The sequence below is a fragment of the Bombyx mori genome, chromosome 7, assembly GCF_030269925.1.
Source record: "Bombyx mori chromosome 7, ASM3026992v2".
NCBI lineage: Eukaryota > Metazoa > Arthropoda > Insecta > Lepidoptera > Bombycidae > Bombyx > Bombyx mori.
Window position 1 is genome coordinate 6,094,269 of NC_085113.1, and position 18,209 is coordinate 6,112,477.

General features: G+C 36.2%; 2 protein-coding genes across 4 annotated transcripts; both read left to right on the forward strand.

Annotated features, from left to right (window-relative positions):
- Nucleotides 1-225: 225 nt before the first annotated feature.
- Nucleotides 226-7,566, forward strand: LOC101739653 (uncharacterized). Of its 2 annotated transcripts, none has more exons than XM_004931240.4 (5): nucleotides 226-1,674; nucleotides 3,027-3,175; nucleotides 4,013-4,246; nucleotides 6,061-6,299; nucleotides 7,294-7,566. In XM_004931240.4, exons 1-5 carry the CDS (start codon nucleotides 1,023-1,025, stop codon nucleotides 7,532-7,534), a joined length of 1,515 nt encoding a protein of 504 aa, XP_004931297.1. In that variant the 5' UTR covers nucleotides 226-1,022; the 3' UTR covers nucleotides 7,535-7,566. The 2 variants fall into 2 exon arrangements, with proteins under 2 accessions (XP_004931297.1, XP_062525360.1); XM_062669376.1 differs by having other exon boundaries at nucleotides 852-1,206.
- A 1,322-nt stretch (nucleotides 7,567-8,888) lies between these two features.
- On the forward strand, nucleotides 8,889-17,970 carry serpin-12 (serine protease inhibitor 12). Of its 2 annotated transcripts, XM_012694791.3 has the most exons (7): nucleotides 8,889-9,617; nucleotides 11,239-11,660; nucleotides 12,248-12,424; nucleotides 13,245-13,458; nucleotides 15,070-15,284; nucleotides 16,027-16,209; nucleotides 17,591-17,970. In XM_012694791.3, exons 1-7 carry the CDS (start codon nucleotides 9,602-9,604, stop codon nucleotides 17,870-17,872), a joined length of 1,509 nt encoding a protein of 502 aa, XP_012550245.1. In that variant the 5' UTR covers nucleotides 8,889-9,601; the 3' UTR covers nucleotides 17,873-17,970.
- The last annotated feature ends 239 nt before the right edge of the window (nucleotides 17,971-18,209 follow it).

The window sequence follows — 18,209 nt, forward strand, 5'->3', positions numbered from 1 at the left end:
GATCGACTGGGCGTCCTTTGAGAGCACCCTACCTCACGAGGTAAATTAAGTAATCTCGAGTAAATTTTACTGTACTATATAACCTGCAGTACAAGAAAAAAAGTACAACAAATAAATAAGAGTACCCACGTACCACGATTCCGTCAGTCTGAGAGATAATTATTTTAGGCTAACAAAACTTACAAGTGGATTATGAAAGTAGACGGTAATGTCAGGAAGGCAGGCCCTAATAAGAATTGAATGGATTCAATATGAAAGAGAGATATGCGAGAGAAGTGTGTGAGTGTAGATGATGAAGATGATGATGATGTATGATAGGCCTGAATGGAAAAAGAGTACAGGCTACGCTGACCCTACATAATCGGATAGGGCCATGAAGAAGAACTATCCTTACAAATGTACTGCGCTTGGTACCATCACCTTGCCTATTTTTACTGTGAAACAATAATGCATTTTCATTTAAAGGGCAACCATTGTACCGTAAAAACGAAGACTTTAGAAATCATATCTCAAGGTGAGTGACGAGTGAGTGAGTGACATTTACGTTGTAGATGTCTATGGGCTCCGGTAATCACTTAACACTACCCAACTGGGTAAACTAGCTCATGGCCCACCTGGTGTTAATATTTTTTTACTGCTTAGTTAAACAATAAAAAAACATTAATGAAAACCCATTGAATATTATCTATATTCATAATTAAGAGTTTTTGGGCGATATTTCAATAACATACCAAAAGTTGAATTCGTTATTTAACAAGCAATGTTGTAAAGGAGTACTTAGTTATTTTTTTATAATTTAATAATTTAGTTCGTAAATTGGAACATCTCCAATTCCGGCGTAAAATATGACACTACTTGAGAAAACTCTAGAGAGGGTAGTTTTCTGTTACCACAGAAAAGTTGGCTGCGACGGTCACGCTGGTCGTGATTCGTGTATAGCAAAATAAGTAAATTCACTAAATGCCAATTAAAGTTACCTAAGTCCAAAATTCATTATTGAAAGTTTGCGTGTTGCGATCAAGATGGAGGCGAATAAAGAAAACGAGAATCGTTTTATACCTCAAACAAGAATTCCATTACCGATGGAGCCATTGCCAGCATTACCGAGACATCTACTAAAAGAGATAAATTTTAAAGCATTCGAAAATAGCAGACAGCCCTTGAAGACGATTAACTCACAATCCATGCCTGGTCAGAGCAATCAAAGTAAGTCCTTTAATCCTATGGTACCTGGACACAGCCGCGGCAAAATCGCACCTAATAAACCGAAATCACCGACCAATTTTGATTCGAAACATGTAACAACGAGACAAGGAAATGACGATTTGGATTGGAACTACAATATATTTAAAGACGAGAGAAATAACAGTGTAATTTCCGTAAGTGACGAGGAGAATGATAATGAAAATTTAAAAGAATTGAGGTATTTTGTTGAGAATAGAACTAAGAATTGTTTTGAAGATGCTAGAATGGCTATTACACCAGTAGTGAAGTCTTCGACTCTGGAGGCTGGTGGTGTTCGAAATATAAAAAGAAGCCTGAAGAGACCACATAGCAGGGAGTTGCAAGGTCTCTCTCCGATGGAAAAACAAGAGAGAAAAGCAGAAGAAAGAGTCAAGAGAAGACTACATTTTAACGAGCGTTTGCAAGAAAGATTACAGTCACCCGACTACCGTAAGATGCCTCATATTCGTATATTTAAAATCATAGATTATGATTTTATTAGGTACTATTCATCTATTATTTAGGTGTTATTAATTATAAGATTATTAATTATAAACTATAAAATCGATTAGTACTCATTTAACAGAAGATGGTATGTGGAACTATCTATTCATAGATATTCATATATGTTTTCTATTGAACTATTTTCAAGAATACCATACCACAAAACTATTTATTGACTGAGAGTATTCAACTCCCACAATATCGCCGATTTATATAAAGTTTGAATGTCGGTGTTGATTAAAACAATTTTATTAATCATTTTATTGATTACATTGTATAGCCATGTCTCCGGTTACTAATTTTACTATTAAGAATATTGAACTTCGAGTTTATGGCGTCTTTTAACATAAAAACAGCGATGACGGAATAACTTAAATTTATCCAATAGCGTGCAATGAAGATGTCGATAGATTATAATAGTCAATCAAGTTTGCCTTAGTGTAATGTATGTTTCAACTTAACATTATTCAATCAATTTAGTTTTAGAGATGGATAGGATACGAAGCGTCGGCTCTAAGGTAAATTTGTGAATATTTTCTATGATTAAGAAGTTTAGTTAACACCGACAATGGTTTATCTTTTATTTTGAAACTATCATTTTTGTACGAGCGGTAAGTGATATTTGATTTGAAATATACATTTTATTATACTACTTATAAAACGATGTCTTAAAGTAATCAAATTTTTGTTCATGGCCTTATCCCCCGGAACTTGTTTTCGATTTTTAATGGTGCTCATTAAATATTTATATAGCTAACAGAATAATATTTGTAAATGATGTATTATTTATTTGGATATCTTAGTACGGCGATGATATTTTTTTAATAATTTCGTATTTACAAAATAATTTGAAGTTATCATGGCCTAAAGGATAGGGGTATCGAGTGGGAGTGCAAGGGAAAGTCGAGGGCAAAAGATCTTGCGGACGATCTCCAACACGATGGACCGACCTCATAAAATCTGTGACTCACTCCAACATAAATGATTATTCTCACTCTGCGAAACATCGTGCCACATGGCGTCGCATCGCGAGAGCATCGGTGTCGCAGGATCCGACTGATGCATGACCACGACCACTCTGTCTAGTGTGTACGAATAGGAAGAAGAAGAATCGGGTGGTATCATTTTTTTATCGAAACACTTTGGTCACTCAAGTGCGTATGACTTCTACGATGAAAGAATAACATCAAGAAGTAACCACTGGTCACCCGGTGGGCTATGACCCGTTCATATGGTCTAGTCAATAAATAAAGAATCGCGACATAAATGTTTTAATATTATTTTTCGTCTAATTCCAGTGAAGAAATGCTACATGAAATGTATGACCCGGGACTATACGACCGATATGTTCAACTATTTAATATGTGCTGAAACGAAGCCATTGGAGGTACCTCGAACGTCTAGTATTACACGAGCTTGCGTTATCAACTGGCTAATCAAAGTTAATGTAAGTACATACAGATTTAATATGTTTTACTCTGGTGTCATTATCTAGGGAGGAGGGAGGAGGCTTTTTAGACAGCGGCTTAGCAGCGCTTCTGGCATTGCTAACGCCCGTGAGGTAACCCCCTTACCATCAGATGGGCCATATGCTCGTCTGCCTACAAGAGCAATAAAAAAAGAAGGAAACATTTGAACGGACCAAACTTTTTCTATAAGGCTAATAATAATTGTGTTTTTTTTTTAAGTGTAATTCATCACTAGCACTCTTTCATTTTTGTTTATGCATATTATAATATAGAACTTTTCATAGACGTATATACATATCTTAAATCAGGAGATACCAGTATATATGTATATCTTCTGAGCGTATTTTTTTGACTGGATGTTGCGAGAGTCATTCATACATTTGATTGGAGCACCGACTTTCTTTGTTGTTGTGGTGTGTTTATGGAAAGAAACTATGTTATCTTCTCATTAATTGAATTAATCTTTATTAACAACTTTAATGAATATATCTTTAATTCAGATAGCTTAAAACTGATGGGTAGCTCAGCTTTAACGAGCTTAGGAGTAATCTTAGCTTAATAACTTATCCGACCAAAAGTCTAGCCTAAATATTAATGTCTTATAATTAATTTTTGTGGATTTGTGTGTGTGGACGGCTATCTGTCAGATCAGAATGCATTGTTAGTTAAAATTTTAGTTAATAAGTATACCAAATTTTGAATTAATCCGACGTTTTGAAGGAGGTCAAAATCATGTTCAAATATATCTTTACAAACATACATACGTCTGAAGCTAATGAGAGCGTATTAAAAGAAATAAACGTTACTTAATCCAGGGATCTGACGGGAATCCAGCTATCATTCACACTGCCTGTTGGTACCTCGATTCGATCTTAGGCACCAGTCAAGTTCAGCTGGACAAGCTGCAGCTCGTTGCGGCAGCTTGTTATTGGATAGCGCAAAAGCTGCACGGGCCAGTGCTCACTGCGACGAGATTAGTGAAATGCGCTAATCACGCATTTTCAGCGAGTAGATTGATGGCTGCCGAGAAAGTTGTTCTGCAGAAACTTGTAAGTTATTTAAAGTATGAATGAATCTACTACTAATAGGAATCGCGATTCGACGAGAAAATCGGTGGAGCTGCTTTTTAAAATAGTTCATATTATTATTATTATTTTAATTTTTTTATTGCTTAGATGAGTGGACGAGCTCACAGCCCACCTGGTGTTAAGTGGTTACTGGAGCCCATAGACATCTACAACGTAAATGCGCCACCCATCTTGAGATATAAGTTCTAAGGTCTCAATTATAGTTACAACGGCTGCCCCGCCCTTCAAACCGAAACGCATTACTGCTTCACGGCAGAAATAAGCAGGGTGGTGGTACCTACCCGTGCGGACTCACAAGAGGTCCTACCACCAGTATTATGGATACGAGTGTCGATTTTACGTCATTTTCATTTATTTTATTTATTTATTTAATATATTTTGTACACACAGCTGTTATAAAGAACACGAAAATAAGGATACAGAGTACAAGGGCACTACTTTCTTGATTTGAGGTCTTAAAAAGGAATGTCATTCTAAAAATATGTAGACAAATGTTACAAAGGTTACCGTTTAAAATGATTACCTAATTAAAAATGATTAATGTATGAACATTCAATCTCTAAGAATCATATTAAGATTTTATGATAGAAAATAAGTATTTAATAGACCACTTTAAATGTTTCATGTTACGTTTTGTATTCGTTATATTATTATTTAAAAAATCGTTTAATTTATTTGCGTGTTACAAAAATTTGGTTTTTTCTTCTAATAAAACTGTATGTTTGTAAACAGGCCGTTTGTGTTCCAATGTAACATATTATACATACATGGTTTGAATCAAAACTTAGAGGCCTTCTTTTAATATGATTTTGAAATTTTGAGTATCTATAAATATAATTTATTCTTATAATCAAATTAAGCGTGGGTTTACGGGTAAAATGCAAAAATGTAATTGCATCTAATCATAAGATTTTGCTAGGGTTAAAATATTATATTATGGTTTTTGTCAAATCAAAGGCATCAAAATTTCTCAGCAAATATATACCTAGCATGTCACGGAATATTTTTTTGGATGAAGGCACAACATAGTGTATTTAAAATGCATACTACAAAATTGACAAATTTTCATAACTACCATGGGAGTGGGTCTTGATTGTATTGTAAGCAAGCCCAGTTATCCACCACTATCTTGTATATTTCTGTCGGAAAACAGTTATGCGTTCCGATTTGAAGTAGCACAGCTGTGATACAATACAATGCCCCTTTCTTGCGAGTGGAATTCACGATTATGATCTCTATGCATTCCATTGATCACTTAGCACCAACTGAATCGTGATCTCGATTTAATCATTACAAAAAAAAAATATGTGTGGCACTCGGGAACTGCCGCGGTAAAGCTATTGCATAGCATTTATTATCAACTTATGCAATTATAATTAGACAATGATAATTTAATATTAAAACAATAATAAAACAAGACCACGCTATATTAAACATTAATAAAAGCAAAGCATTAACTGTCCCTTTCACACTCATAAGCTAGACCGCGCGAGAGAGAGACGAGCAGACTTTTCATGATGCGCATGCGGTGTGACGTCACGCCACGCGCTTATTCACAAACACTACACAAGCGCAACGTGTGAATGTGTTGAACTCGAGTTACATAGTAGGCGTAGTTGGGGTGTCAGGTTATTTTCGTTACGGAATTTCTTGATTCAGTCGCCGCGCTCAAAGCCCGCGATAAAATCTATGCAATAGCTTAAAAAAAAACTTTTAGAGTCACAGTTGCTTTGTTTCAGCTACTGCGCCCCGGTTAACATTTGATTCCATTACAGAAATTTCCAACCCAACCAGTGGTCCCACAGGAATTCATAACTTACTTATCATGGTGGTGTGACAATAACCATCCCGGAGAGATTGAAGTTGCAGCCACCTTTTTATGCATGTCAGGACTAATGGTAGACAAAGCGCTATGCGAAGAGTATCCATCAGCTATAGCGGCAGCTTCAGTTAGAAATGCTCTGCTGTTGCTAAGAAAACGGGATCTGATGATGCGACTGGCGATGTGTCCTGTGTAAGTGGAATTTTTTTTGTCCTGATTTTGGGTAGAATAGCCAAACGAGTGGTGCATGTCGTATGACAGCTCATAAACTGATCTGTGCGTGACGTGACGCAGATTTTACTGGTGGGAGGACGTCTTAGAAGTTTACACGGGTAGGTACTACCAACCCGCTTATATCTGGCGTGAAACAGACAGCCGTTGTACTGTTGAAACTGAGCCTTACAACTCATGTCTCGAGGTGGGTTTATCTTGTAGATGTCTATGGGCTCCAGTTACCACTTAGCACCAGGTGGGCCGGGAGCTCATCCACCCATCTAAGGTATAATTTTTTGTTCATAGAAAATCAAAATATGTTTCATCTTCATTGACAATATCAATTTCGAAAAACTTTTCTTTATTATCTACTTTAATTTGTGAAACTATAAGTTGAACATATAGTAACTCCATACGGGCAGATTGCACCATCCTAGCTATTTCTGCTTCAAAGTAATGCTATAGAGATTTCGACCTCATCTCAAGATGAGCTGTACACAATTGATTCTTGATGGACTGGATTTCAGTCAGTGAACCTTATGATTTATAAAAATATGTCAGCTATTTTCTATGACAACATCTCGTGTATACGAAAATTGATTTTCATTAAATCAACTAGCTGACCCGGCAGACTTCGTAGTGCCTCAATCGATAAATAAAAGACCTAAACTTTTGTATAAAATAAACTGAAAACAAACAAAAGGAATCCGTCCGACGGGGGACACATCAAAAGAAAAACAAAATTGTTATTTTAATTTAATTCCGAGCATTTTCATATTTATCTATCATATCCTTTTAAACCTTCTCTGGAATTGCACGAATAATTCTAGACTAAAATTAGCCAAAACGGCCCAGCCATTCTCGAGTTTTAGCGAGACTAACGAACAGCAATTCATTTTTATATATATAGATAACAACAGGTTCTGTACATATTTCGCTCTAAATTTTTCCTTGCTTTCTTCATCCTTTTCAGATACAAATCAGCAGAGAAGAAAACTACGAACATGAGCTACGTGTGCTCCATACTCCGTAGGGCTGTACGTACGATTGCGGCTCCGATCTATGAATACAAAGCGCCCTTTGACCACTACGGTATACCTCCGAACTACATAGCACAGAGGATCATCAATGCTGCCAACGATCTCGCTGTCATCGATACTAGAGTTATAAGCAACGACCAGTCAACACTTTTAACTAGCCTGTATAATAACTAGGAATTGTAATAAGAATAAAAATGCGTTTTTAATCATTTGTTTTATTTCATTTTGCTAATGCGGGTGCATGAGGGTTAAGTGGTAACTGGCCCATTGAAATTAACAACGTTAATGCCGCCGTCCGTCCATCTTGAGACATGAATTCCAAGTGTCAGTTTTTACAATGCAACGGCCCCACCTTTCAAATCGAAACAAATTACTGTTTCACGGTAGAAATACGCCGGGTGGTGGTACCTACCAGTGCCGAATCACAAGCTATTCCTTCAGCGTAGAAGTTATTCGTGAACCTTTTTCAAGCACGTATTTCATTATACATTCATCATTATTGGTACCTGCCTACAAATTTTAACACCGGACAGTTGCATCGCCCGATACGAATGCACCAGACCTCTTAACTCATAGGCCACAATGACTCCCACCACGTGCCATTAGATCACGATAAAAAAAAATCCCAGAGATAACAAAAGCAGGGAAATGGTTATCTTTGAGAATTCTCCATAGGTTATTTCCCGCTTGTCACCTAGATCATAACTGCACTGGCATATTATTATATACATATTTTTATTTATTTATTGCTTAAATGGGTAGACGAGCTCACAGCCCACCTGGTGTTAAGTGGTTACTGGAGCCCATAGACATCTACAACGTAAATGCGCCACCCGCCTTGAGATATAAGTTTTAAGGTCTCAATATAGTTACAACGGCTACCCCACCCTTCAAACCGAAACGCATTACTGCTTCAAGGCAGAAATAGGCCGGGTGATGGTACCTACCCGTGCGGACTCACAAGAGGACCTACCACCAGTAATTAAACAAATTATAATTTTGCGGGTTTGATTTTTATTACACGATGTTATTCCTTCACCGTAGAAGTCAATCATGAACACTTGTTAAGTATGTATTTCATTAGAAAAATTTGTTCCCGCCTGCGGGATTCGAACACCGTTGCATCGCTCGATACGAATGCACCGGACGTCTTATCCTTTAGGCCACGACGACTTATATGTATTACTTATCTCTCATACTACACGAAGAAGGTACAACGTAAAAAAAAAAATTATACATAATTCTTTGATTTGTTAGTAAAATTGCTGATAACAGTCACGCTTTAGACTTTTATATATATTTATTCTCGTAATAAAAATTAATCCTGCAAAAAATATAATTTGCGTAATTACAATCAAAACACAGATATCAAGTATCAAGGTGGGTTAATCGTCGGCATAACTGGATTGCGAAGATTGTTTTCCGCTTAGATTAAGGCAGAGCAATCTTCGCTTTGTCGTATTCTGTATAACAAGATAGGATACATGTAAGCAATAAAAATAAAATGTAAATTTTATAATATTTTAATGAATTAAAGATAATCATTTGAACTGTACGATCTGGTTTGTTTACAGCTCTATTGATCTCCGTGAACGCTACAGTTGTTATCAAGAGACATTTGATATGATATTAATTTAATTCATTTTAAAAACAAATATATTCAATATCATAGCAATAAATATTGACATTAACAACAAACCGGATAAACGGTATTAAGTTTAAGAAACATAGGGTATAAGAAATCATTCGCCCACCCTCAAGTTCAATTTCCGCCATTTATGGACTTTTTTTTTTTAATTATTGTTTTGCGTGAAAGACTTATAAAATCTTATGCTATTGTCTCTCATGGAAGTGCATCCTAATTTTTACTCAATCGTTGAGTAAAATTAAGTAAACCAGTTCCCGTGGTCCCAGCATAGGAAAAACCAATGCTATTTACGATTCGAAATAGTTGAAACAAACTCTTCACACTAAAATGAGTCATATGTGCCAGACAAAAAGCTTCAATTTGGTTGTACTACGGTGCTGTTTGTGAGCCTATAGTATTATCTTTTTCCTCTCAGACTGGCAAATTGCTTGAGATGGCTTGAGTCATTCGTCCGACATACTAGGTGATGTTAAAACGTGTTACTTCAGATGTCAACTTGATATTTATATTGATTTTGTAGAATTTAAAGTGAAATTTGAAGAAGCAAAAGAAAAAAAAACACCAGTGTGAATAAAACAAGTGTAAATTTCATCATGAAAGTGTTTATTAGTGAGTATTTTTAATTCTTGTGAGTTTTGCGTCAATTTGTTATGCAAAATGTGTAAAAGTCATTGGGTGTTTGCACTAAATGTGAGTTTTTTACTTGATAAAAATGAAGGACATAGAGTTAGTAGTTTTGATTAAGGTTGCCAAACCAATTAGTAAAACATAAAAAAGTCAATGAACACAATAAAAACATAATTAATTATAATCTTAGTTTTGGTTTCAATTAAAAAAAAATCAAATCCGCAAAATTATAATTTATGTAATTACTGGTGGTAGGACCTCTTGTGAGTTCGCACGGGCAGGTACCACCACCCTACCTATTTCTGTCATGAAGCAGTAATGCGTTTCGGTTTGAAGGGTCGGGCAGCCGTTGTAACTATACTGAGACCTTAGAACTTATATCTCGAGGTGGGTGGCGCATTTACGTTGTAGATGTCAATGGGCTCCAGTAACCACTTAACACCAGGTGGGCTGTGAACACGTCCACCCATCTAAGCTATAAAAAAAAAACTTGTTATTTTAGGAAGTTCATACTTCATGAAACAGTAATGGAAAGCGAATGCAATTGACGAACGTTTCCCGCGTTTTACGAGGTCGATGACTTCACGCATCAGCTGATTTGTATTATCTTACAATGAGTGTAAAGAGTAGAGTAGTAAGCGCGATTTTCTCAAAACGTCTTTTGGAGCGAAACGTAGCGCAGTTTACGGTAGGAGTTGACTTGTAATTATCGTCACGCACAGAAAAAAACCCCTAAGCCCTTTTCATTCCAAATTCTCTCTCTTCTTCTGTAATTCTATCTCTTGCTTTTTCTATTGGATTCCATTGGACGCGTGCAATTAGTGAGATCGGAGCAGCAAGCATTGTGCCCTGTTGTAACTTCAATATTTCCTTTAGTATTCTTGTACAATTTTTAGTTAACAATCTCGTAATTTATTAGTAATGAATGAAACTTTTTCACATGCGGTACCTTTTTCGCAATTAATATAGAAGTTCATTTGTGACGGAGGCGGTCTCTCCGGATTTTATGATGCGCCACAGTTAACTCTTTCTATTTTGACTGTTTTTGATACTTTAGTGTTTAGGTTTTTCTCGTCTTCTTTGAATGTATAATTATTATCTGTCGATATTTGGTACTTCTTGTTTTTCTGTGTTTATTATAAAGAAGGAACACTACTATGCAGTATTCAGAATAGTAATAAACCATGATTTAAAGGCAGTTTTAGGGTTCCAGCTACTGATAACTGTATTCATTTTTTAATCCTACATTTATGGTCTATATCACGACTTAACACTTCGAAGAAATACATTTCTTCCAAAAGCACTGCTGTAAAAGAACGCGGAATCCCACCATGTGTATTTTCCCAAGGAAATCTCATGAGGTCACGACCTTCAGCATTGAGGATTATCGACGAAAGGAGGATCACGACTTAACTACAACGTAACTACAGTAGTGCGAGTAGCTATTTTACTAAAGCAAATATGTACATCAAGTAGACTTACAGCATTCATTTCGGAAGCTATTAGCTTTTGAAAAGTATTAAATTCACTTTGAATCAACATTTGATTATTAAGGGGGTTTTATGGGCCTTAATAAGGTTTTTCAACATGTTGAAAATTTCAGGTCTCACAGTATGCTGTTTCGTGTTAAGCGCGGATTCACAAAGCAGCTTCCGGACACAGAATCAGTATCCCAAATACGATTCCACAATCAATTCAGATCAAATTTATTTTGACGACAACCGACCTAGTGGCTCTATTAATATTCAAAAGGAATTATCTAATTTAAATGGATTGACGATTGGAACAAAAATACCGATTATTAACCCCAATTTCGGAGCTCCGCAATATAGTCCTTATGCAAACAATGTTATAATTCAACCGTCAATACAAACTTATAACCAAGAAACCACCAAAATCGTTCCTCAAAAGTCCGGCACACCAGCTAAAAAGATGACAGATACGTTTTTTCAAACGCAAGTAACACGACCCGAGATCGATAGTGTCGATTATGCTATAACACATTTTGGAATAAATATATTTAAGGTAAAAACATCTTTTTGTTTAAATCAAAGTTAGAGCAGGGCAAATTAAAGTTCATACGATTGGATACAATTAGATGATTTTGAATTTTAAAAAGAAAGATGGCCGCTCTTAATTAATCGATTAATGGAGTCGATAGACGCCATAACAGAAATAGCACCATCTACATTGAGATAAGAGGTCGAAATTCTAAAAATGATCGTTTCATTAATCGAACCCGTGCGAGTATAACTTGGTGTTAAAAATGGCCAAGATGGTGATGATATTATTTGATATTATTAAAAATTCTTAAATGTATTTCTAGTGCATTTAGCACACAAATAACATGTACATCATGTACAAGCACATTTCGAGACGTTCCTGAATAAATGGTAATGTAAATGTGGCTCTAAAAATTACTTGTTCAATATAATCCCGGTAAATTAGTAGTAAAATCCCGGAGTACATTGGACTTCTTACTCGTAGGCCCATGGGCTTTTTTGTTTTAATACGATCCACTAAATAGTAGAAATGGTTAGTCTTAAAACTATTTCCAAGTAATTTATGAATTACTTTATAATCACTATATCACTGCTAATTGCTATTTTCAGCAAATAACAAGCAGTCAGCCAGGTAACATGGTGGTATCTCCATTCTCCATCACGACATTATTGGCTCTTCTTCAACAAGGCGCTACAGGATCCACTTTGGATCAGATCAGTGCAGCTTTGCATCTAGCACCATTAAAGACTTCAGAGGTATTTAGGAATGTCATGGAAAACGTACAAGTGAGTTCCATTTTAACCTTTTTCCCCCTATGAGTTAGATAGGAATAGCAAGTGAGAATATTGTTAATATGGGCAAAGGGAGTAACAAAATAGGAGTTGTTCAAGGCTATTATCTCTTTTGACACGCTTTTATTAGCTTCATATGTGTGTATTTTTGTTTGTATATAACGTTTGTATGTGTGTTAACATGTGTATGTATCTTTGAACAGCATTTTCACTGACTTCGAGATATCCGAAAAAATATCTTACGGTCTCCAAGATTAAATCATAAGCTTCTTATTCTTGGTTAAGTGGAGGCAAACCAAAGGTAGGGAACCAAGAGAATGGTCGGATACTATAAGGAAGACAGTTAGGGGCAGCATCCAACAGGCGGTTTACCTCGCAGCGGACCGACTTTCATGGAAATACTTAAATACGTGTGATTGCGATCCTCGGTAATGAGAAAACGACGAAGAAGAAAAACAAGATGACCGATTAGCTTGGAAAACTGTAATTTCCTTCAGTTAATTGTCGGTTCCATCTGCTATTTATGGGTATTGTTTTAGTTTTAGACCACCGCCCTGACTATTTCTGCCGTGAAGCAGTAATACGTTTCGGTCTGAAGGATGGGGTAGTCGTTGTAACTATACTTGAGACCTTAGAACTTATATCTCAAGGTGGGTGGCGCATTTACATTGTAGATGTCCATGGGCTCCAGTAACCACTTAACACCAGGTGACACAGCCCAGCTCGTTCACCCATCTAAGCAAAAAAAAAAACAGTTTTTATACTCCGTAACATATCATATGTTTACGTAATTTTTTATTAATTTGTTTTACAGAAACGTAAATCTCAGAATATACTTAAAACGTTGAATAACATATTTGTGGCCGAAACGTTCAACCTCAATCGTGATTTCGAGAGAATTGCAAAAAGCTATTTCGGAAGTGATGTAACTCTCATGAATTTTGGAAGACCCGATGTGGCCATACAGAGGATCAATAACTGGGTAGGCGCAATGACAAATGGTAAAATAGAAAATTTATTATCACAAGGTAAGGAAACGAAAAAAAAAACCGTTACTGTTACTGTTTATTGTATGTACTTAGTCTGGCCATAAATACTGTTACAAAGGAAAAAAAAATTGTATTGCAAATAACATTTATTACTTTTACAGTGTGTTAGTTTAATACATAAATATAAAACAAATTAAAGTATAAAATGCTTATTCAAAGTGGTCTCCATTGGCTGCAATACAGTCCTTTAAACGTTGAGGCCAGTTATCAATAGAAGCACGTACTCTTTCCATGGGAAAATTTTTCACTGCCAATCATACGGATTGCTTTAGGGACTCCAAATTATCATGGCGTTTAGAGCAGGCCGTACTCTCTAAAACTGACCATAAATCATAATCCAACGGATTAAGATTGGGACTAGACGACGGCCAGTCTTCAGCTCTGATAAAGTCCGAAACGTTCGTTTCCAACCAAGACTGCGTAGACCGAGCTTTATGACCTGGCGCCGAGTCTTGCTGGAAGGACCATTCTTGATTATTGAACATGATGTTGTTAAGGGGCTTCACTGCCTTCTCAAGAATGGTATCTTGATACACTTGTGCCGATATTTTGATACCTTTTTCACAAACGTATGGCTTAGTCACTCCTTCATAGCTAATACCCTCCAAACCATCACTGAAGTCGGATAGTGCCCACGTTGCACTCTGTCGACTAATTGGGAAGCTTCCTTAGAGGTTTGCGCATAAATACGGTCATTTTGTTTGTTAAAATGTTGCTCAATTGTAAAAACATTCTCATCCGTAAACAAAATTTTTCTATGATCTCCCTTTGCGTACCGCTTCAGTAGTTGTTTCGATTTTACCACCCTATTCTCTTTTAAATTATCAGTTAAGAAATGACTAGTACGTCTTTTATAGGCTGCAAATCTTAAGTGATCTTTTAAAGTACGCGACATGGTTCTAGGTGCTATCTTCATCTCCCGAGATAAAATCTTTTGCTTTCGGACAGGATTTCTTCGAATTCTTTCCCTTACTGCTTTGACCACCTTTTTCGTACGAACACTACGTGGACGGCCAGATCTTTTTCTGTCACAAGCAGAGGAGGTCTCATTGCACCTATTAAAAGCCAGGTACATAAACATTTTACGAATACCAAGCGTATGGATAGTTTTAAAAATTGCATTTGGCTCCATACCTACTTTGTGTAATGCAATCACAGCGATTCGGTTCTCTTTATCACTCCACTCCATTTTAATATCGCAAAATATTGTACAATATATTGGTGCCAAAATGAGAAAACCCAATGATCAATCATATAAAAATGACAGATTCCAAATTCAAATGTAATATTTTGTTTATTTTTAATTGTAACAAACAGTATTTATGGCCAGACTAAGTATATTACTATAGATTGCCATCCGTTATAGACTATAGCTCTAATTTTCCACGTTGCAGTGTGAATGTCTCTAAATACGTAAAGTACACCTATTTATTGAACTGAGTTGCATACTGCCAGTTAAACTGGGTTAGGAAGGAATGTGTGAGCGCACAAATATGACCTAAGAAACGAAGGCACAAACGCTTTTAATATTATAGAGAAATGATGAATATACAAATATTCGTAAAATTATTTGCTTTCCCATGTTTTCAGATGCCATTAGCCAGAATTCGCAGCTGGTTCTCGTCAACGTGGTTTACTTTAAAGGATTATGGCAGATCCCGTTTAGAACGGAATCAACTGTACCGCAACCATTTCTTTTAAAGGGTGGAATACAGAAAACTGCACCATTCATGAGAACGAGACGCTACTTCAGAACGGGCTTGGATCCCATCACCAACGCGAAAGTTATCTCCTTGCCGTTTGAAGTAATAATTTTTTCTGGATAATTTATTCTGGTATATTCATATTTATTTTATTTAGTGGGACAGAATCGCTTGCCCCGCACTAGATAAGAAGCGGTTTTCGGAGCCCATAGGAATCACAACGAGAATGGATTATCTTAATTATAAAACTAGATCTTAGTTTTCGATCTACATCTATTATTGTATAGAAATTTTCTAAAGCGGAGCACACGAATATTGGCTGATAGGAATCTATCTATCTGCGGTAATGGCCAACTGTGCTTAAGTGGTCATCATTCATCATAAAAATCCTAAGTTAATTTTTGTATTTTTCGTGTATAGTGCTTTTTGAACAATCAGTGGACATACTCATATGTGTTCTTAGACGAGGCTTTAGTTTAGTTTACGCACGTAATACTGAATTTTGGCGTGGTGACGTGTCGCCGCGCTATATGATAATATATAATTTTACTCACTTCTACTACTCACACTGGACACTACTACATATGTAGTACTACATAGTAGTAGTAGTAATACTACATAGTAGTGTGCACGGTGTGGCGACGTGTCGCCATGCGCAAGCGGCTGTTTCTTAATATTTTTATATTATTTTTCATTATGCCACATTAATTTCCTCTCGTAAACTATAGTTTTATGCTTACAAAATACATAATATCAATGTTTCGCATCTGCCAGTCTTCCCGCGAAGGCTACTTTATTTATTTATTTATATTGACTTATTTATTATGTCTGTTTGAAATTTCAGAAAGACCAATATTCGCTTTTGGTTGTTTTACCGCATGAACAATCTGACATCGACACACTGATTTCTAGATTAACAGTGGAACAACTTATCGCTTACCAAAACTTCACAGCAATGGATGTTGAACTGGAATTGCCTAAATTTACAGTAAAGGGGGATACTGATTTAGTGCCGGTATTCAATAGGGTGAGTTGATCATTATTTGTTGTAAAACTTTATTTAAGCAATGCGTGTTTTTTTTGGTACTAGCTTCGATATTCGTGAGACGTATTCGTTAATGTTATTTTAACGGGTCAATCTCTAAATATTTTATTTTCATTTTGTTATTTCCGAATGTTCAGGCCAGTGCCTTCAATTATTTTAGAGCAATGTCAAAGATGCTAGCCTTCGGGTAGTGAATGAACGAGTGATAGCGAAATACATTAACTTATTAAGCTGTGATACTTAGCACCTTAGAAGGCTAGCATCTTTGACATTGCTCTAAAATAATTGAAGGCACTGGTCTGAACACCGAATTTTCTTTCAATTTTCTTTGATTGTTTTATTTTTCATGAAAGGCTTCTATTCCATATCTGAAATCCTCCTGTTATAAAAATGAAAACCCAAGTCGGAAAAACAAGCCAGCCATACTTCAAGATAGTAGATTAGTAAATTATTCAAAAGAATAACATTTTAGTCGTCGGTCACCTATAGGAAAATGAACATTAAACTCGATATTAGCTCTAAGTAGTACTAAAAGAGGTATTAAAGACTAAACTAGACTAGACAAGTGGACGAGCTCCTGGTGGTGACGAGGCTCACCCGGTGCTTACCAGGGCCCATAATAATATTAATAATCATAAAGTTTTCTTTATTCCATGCAAAAATAATTAATACTTAATTACAATAACAATTTACTGGTGGTAGGACCTCTTGTGAGTCCGCATGGGTTGGTACCACCACCCCGCCTATTTCTGCCGTGAAGCAGTAATGCGTTTCGGTTTGAAGGGCGGGGCATCTGTTGCACTGTTTAAGCTGAGATCTTAGAACTTATATCTTAAGGTGGATGGCACATTTACGTTGTAGATGTCTATTGGCTCCAGTAACCACTTAGCACCAGGTGGGCTGTGAGCTCGTCCACCCATTTAAGCAATAAAAAAAAACTGAACATACATTAATTTAAAAGTTAGTTTCTTATATTAATTTATTGTTGAATATTATTTACATTATTTCTGTACGGACCTCTTCGGGTAAAAGCCTCCTCTACTCGCCTCCTCCTCTCTGGCACCAGTGCCCATAGACATCAACAACGTAACCGGCCCCACCCATCTTGAGGTTGAGTTTTAAGTCTCAGTTATATAGTACAACAGCTGCCCCATTCTTCAATCTGAAACGCAGTACTGCTTCACGGTGGAGACATATAGGGAGTGGTACCTACTCTTGCGAGCTCACAACCACGCCCTAACACCTACCCTACCCTACGTAATTACGAAGATTAAAATTTTTACGGGTTCGATTAGTAATAAAGGCTACCACCATCTTTTCACGTATATTCACATTTATATGGACGTGTTTTTTTTATTTTCAGATGGGAATATCAAACATGTTTAGTAATCGCGCAGAGCTATTTGGCTTAGGAACCTTTAGAGAGTTTTCTCCGCAAGTTTCGTCCGCTGTGCATTCGGCAGTACTGTCCATTGATGAAAAGGGTGGTTCTGCAGCTGCTGCAACATCTTTTGGTGTTGTAGCGTTGTCTTTCGATGATCCTGCAGTAGTCTTTAAAGCGAACAGACCCTTCTTAGCCGTACTATGGGACACTGCTCTAAGCTTACCTCTGTTTATGGCTAAAATTGAAGACCCCACAGAATAATCACGATTGATAGTCTATTGAAGATAAATTACCATCTTGAAGTAAATACAATGTATTTGTATTTACGAATAAAGCTTTTTATACTAATTTTGATATAATTTTACTATTTTATTTTCTCCAAATATTTATAATTTAAATTAGGAAATGGAATAGAAGATAGGTCAAGTTCAAATATTTTTGGGAGGTACATTGCCGATTTAATCGCCGTGAAAAGTGATCTTACAAAGTTTGTCAAAATAAGGGTGCGCTTTCGTTATAAGATATAGCAAAGAAGAAGAATTTACAATTTTAATTTAAATCGTCTTTTTCTCACATTAAAATGTATATTTCAAAAAAG

Coding starts and splice junctions, on each gene's coding strand:
- serpin-12 (XM_012694791.3), top strand. Junction 13,459..15,069: donor AGAAAATTTATTATCACAAG/GTAAGGAAACGA, acceptor CCATGTTTTCAG/ATGCCATTAGCCAGAATTCG. Junction 16,210..17,590: donor TAGTGCCGGTATTCAATAGG/GTGAGTTGATCA, acceptor TTTTATTTTCAG/ATGGGAATATCAAACATGTT.
- LOC101739653 (XM_004931240.4), top strand. CDS start 1,023: ATGGAGGCGAATAAAGAAAACGAGAATCGTTTTATACCTCAAACAAGA. Junction 4,247..6,060: donor AAGTTGTTCTGCAGAAACTT/GTAAGTTATTTA, acceptor ATTCCATTACAG/AAATTTCCAACCCAACCAGT. Junction 6,300..7,293: donor CGACTGGCGATGTGTCCTGT/GTAAGTGGAATT, acceptor CATCCTTTTCAG/ATACAAATCAGCAGAGAAGA.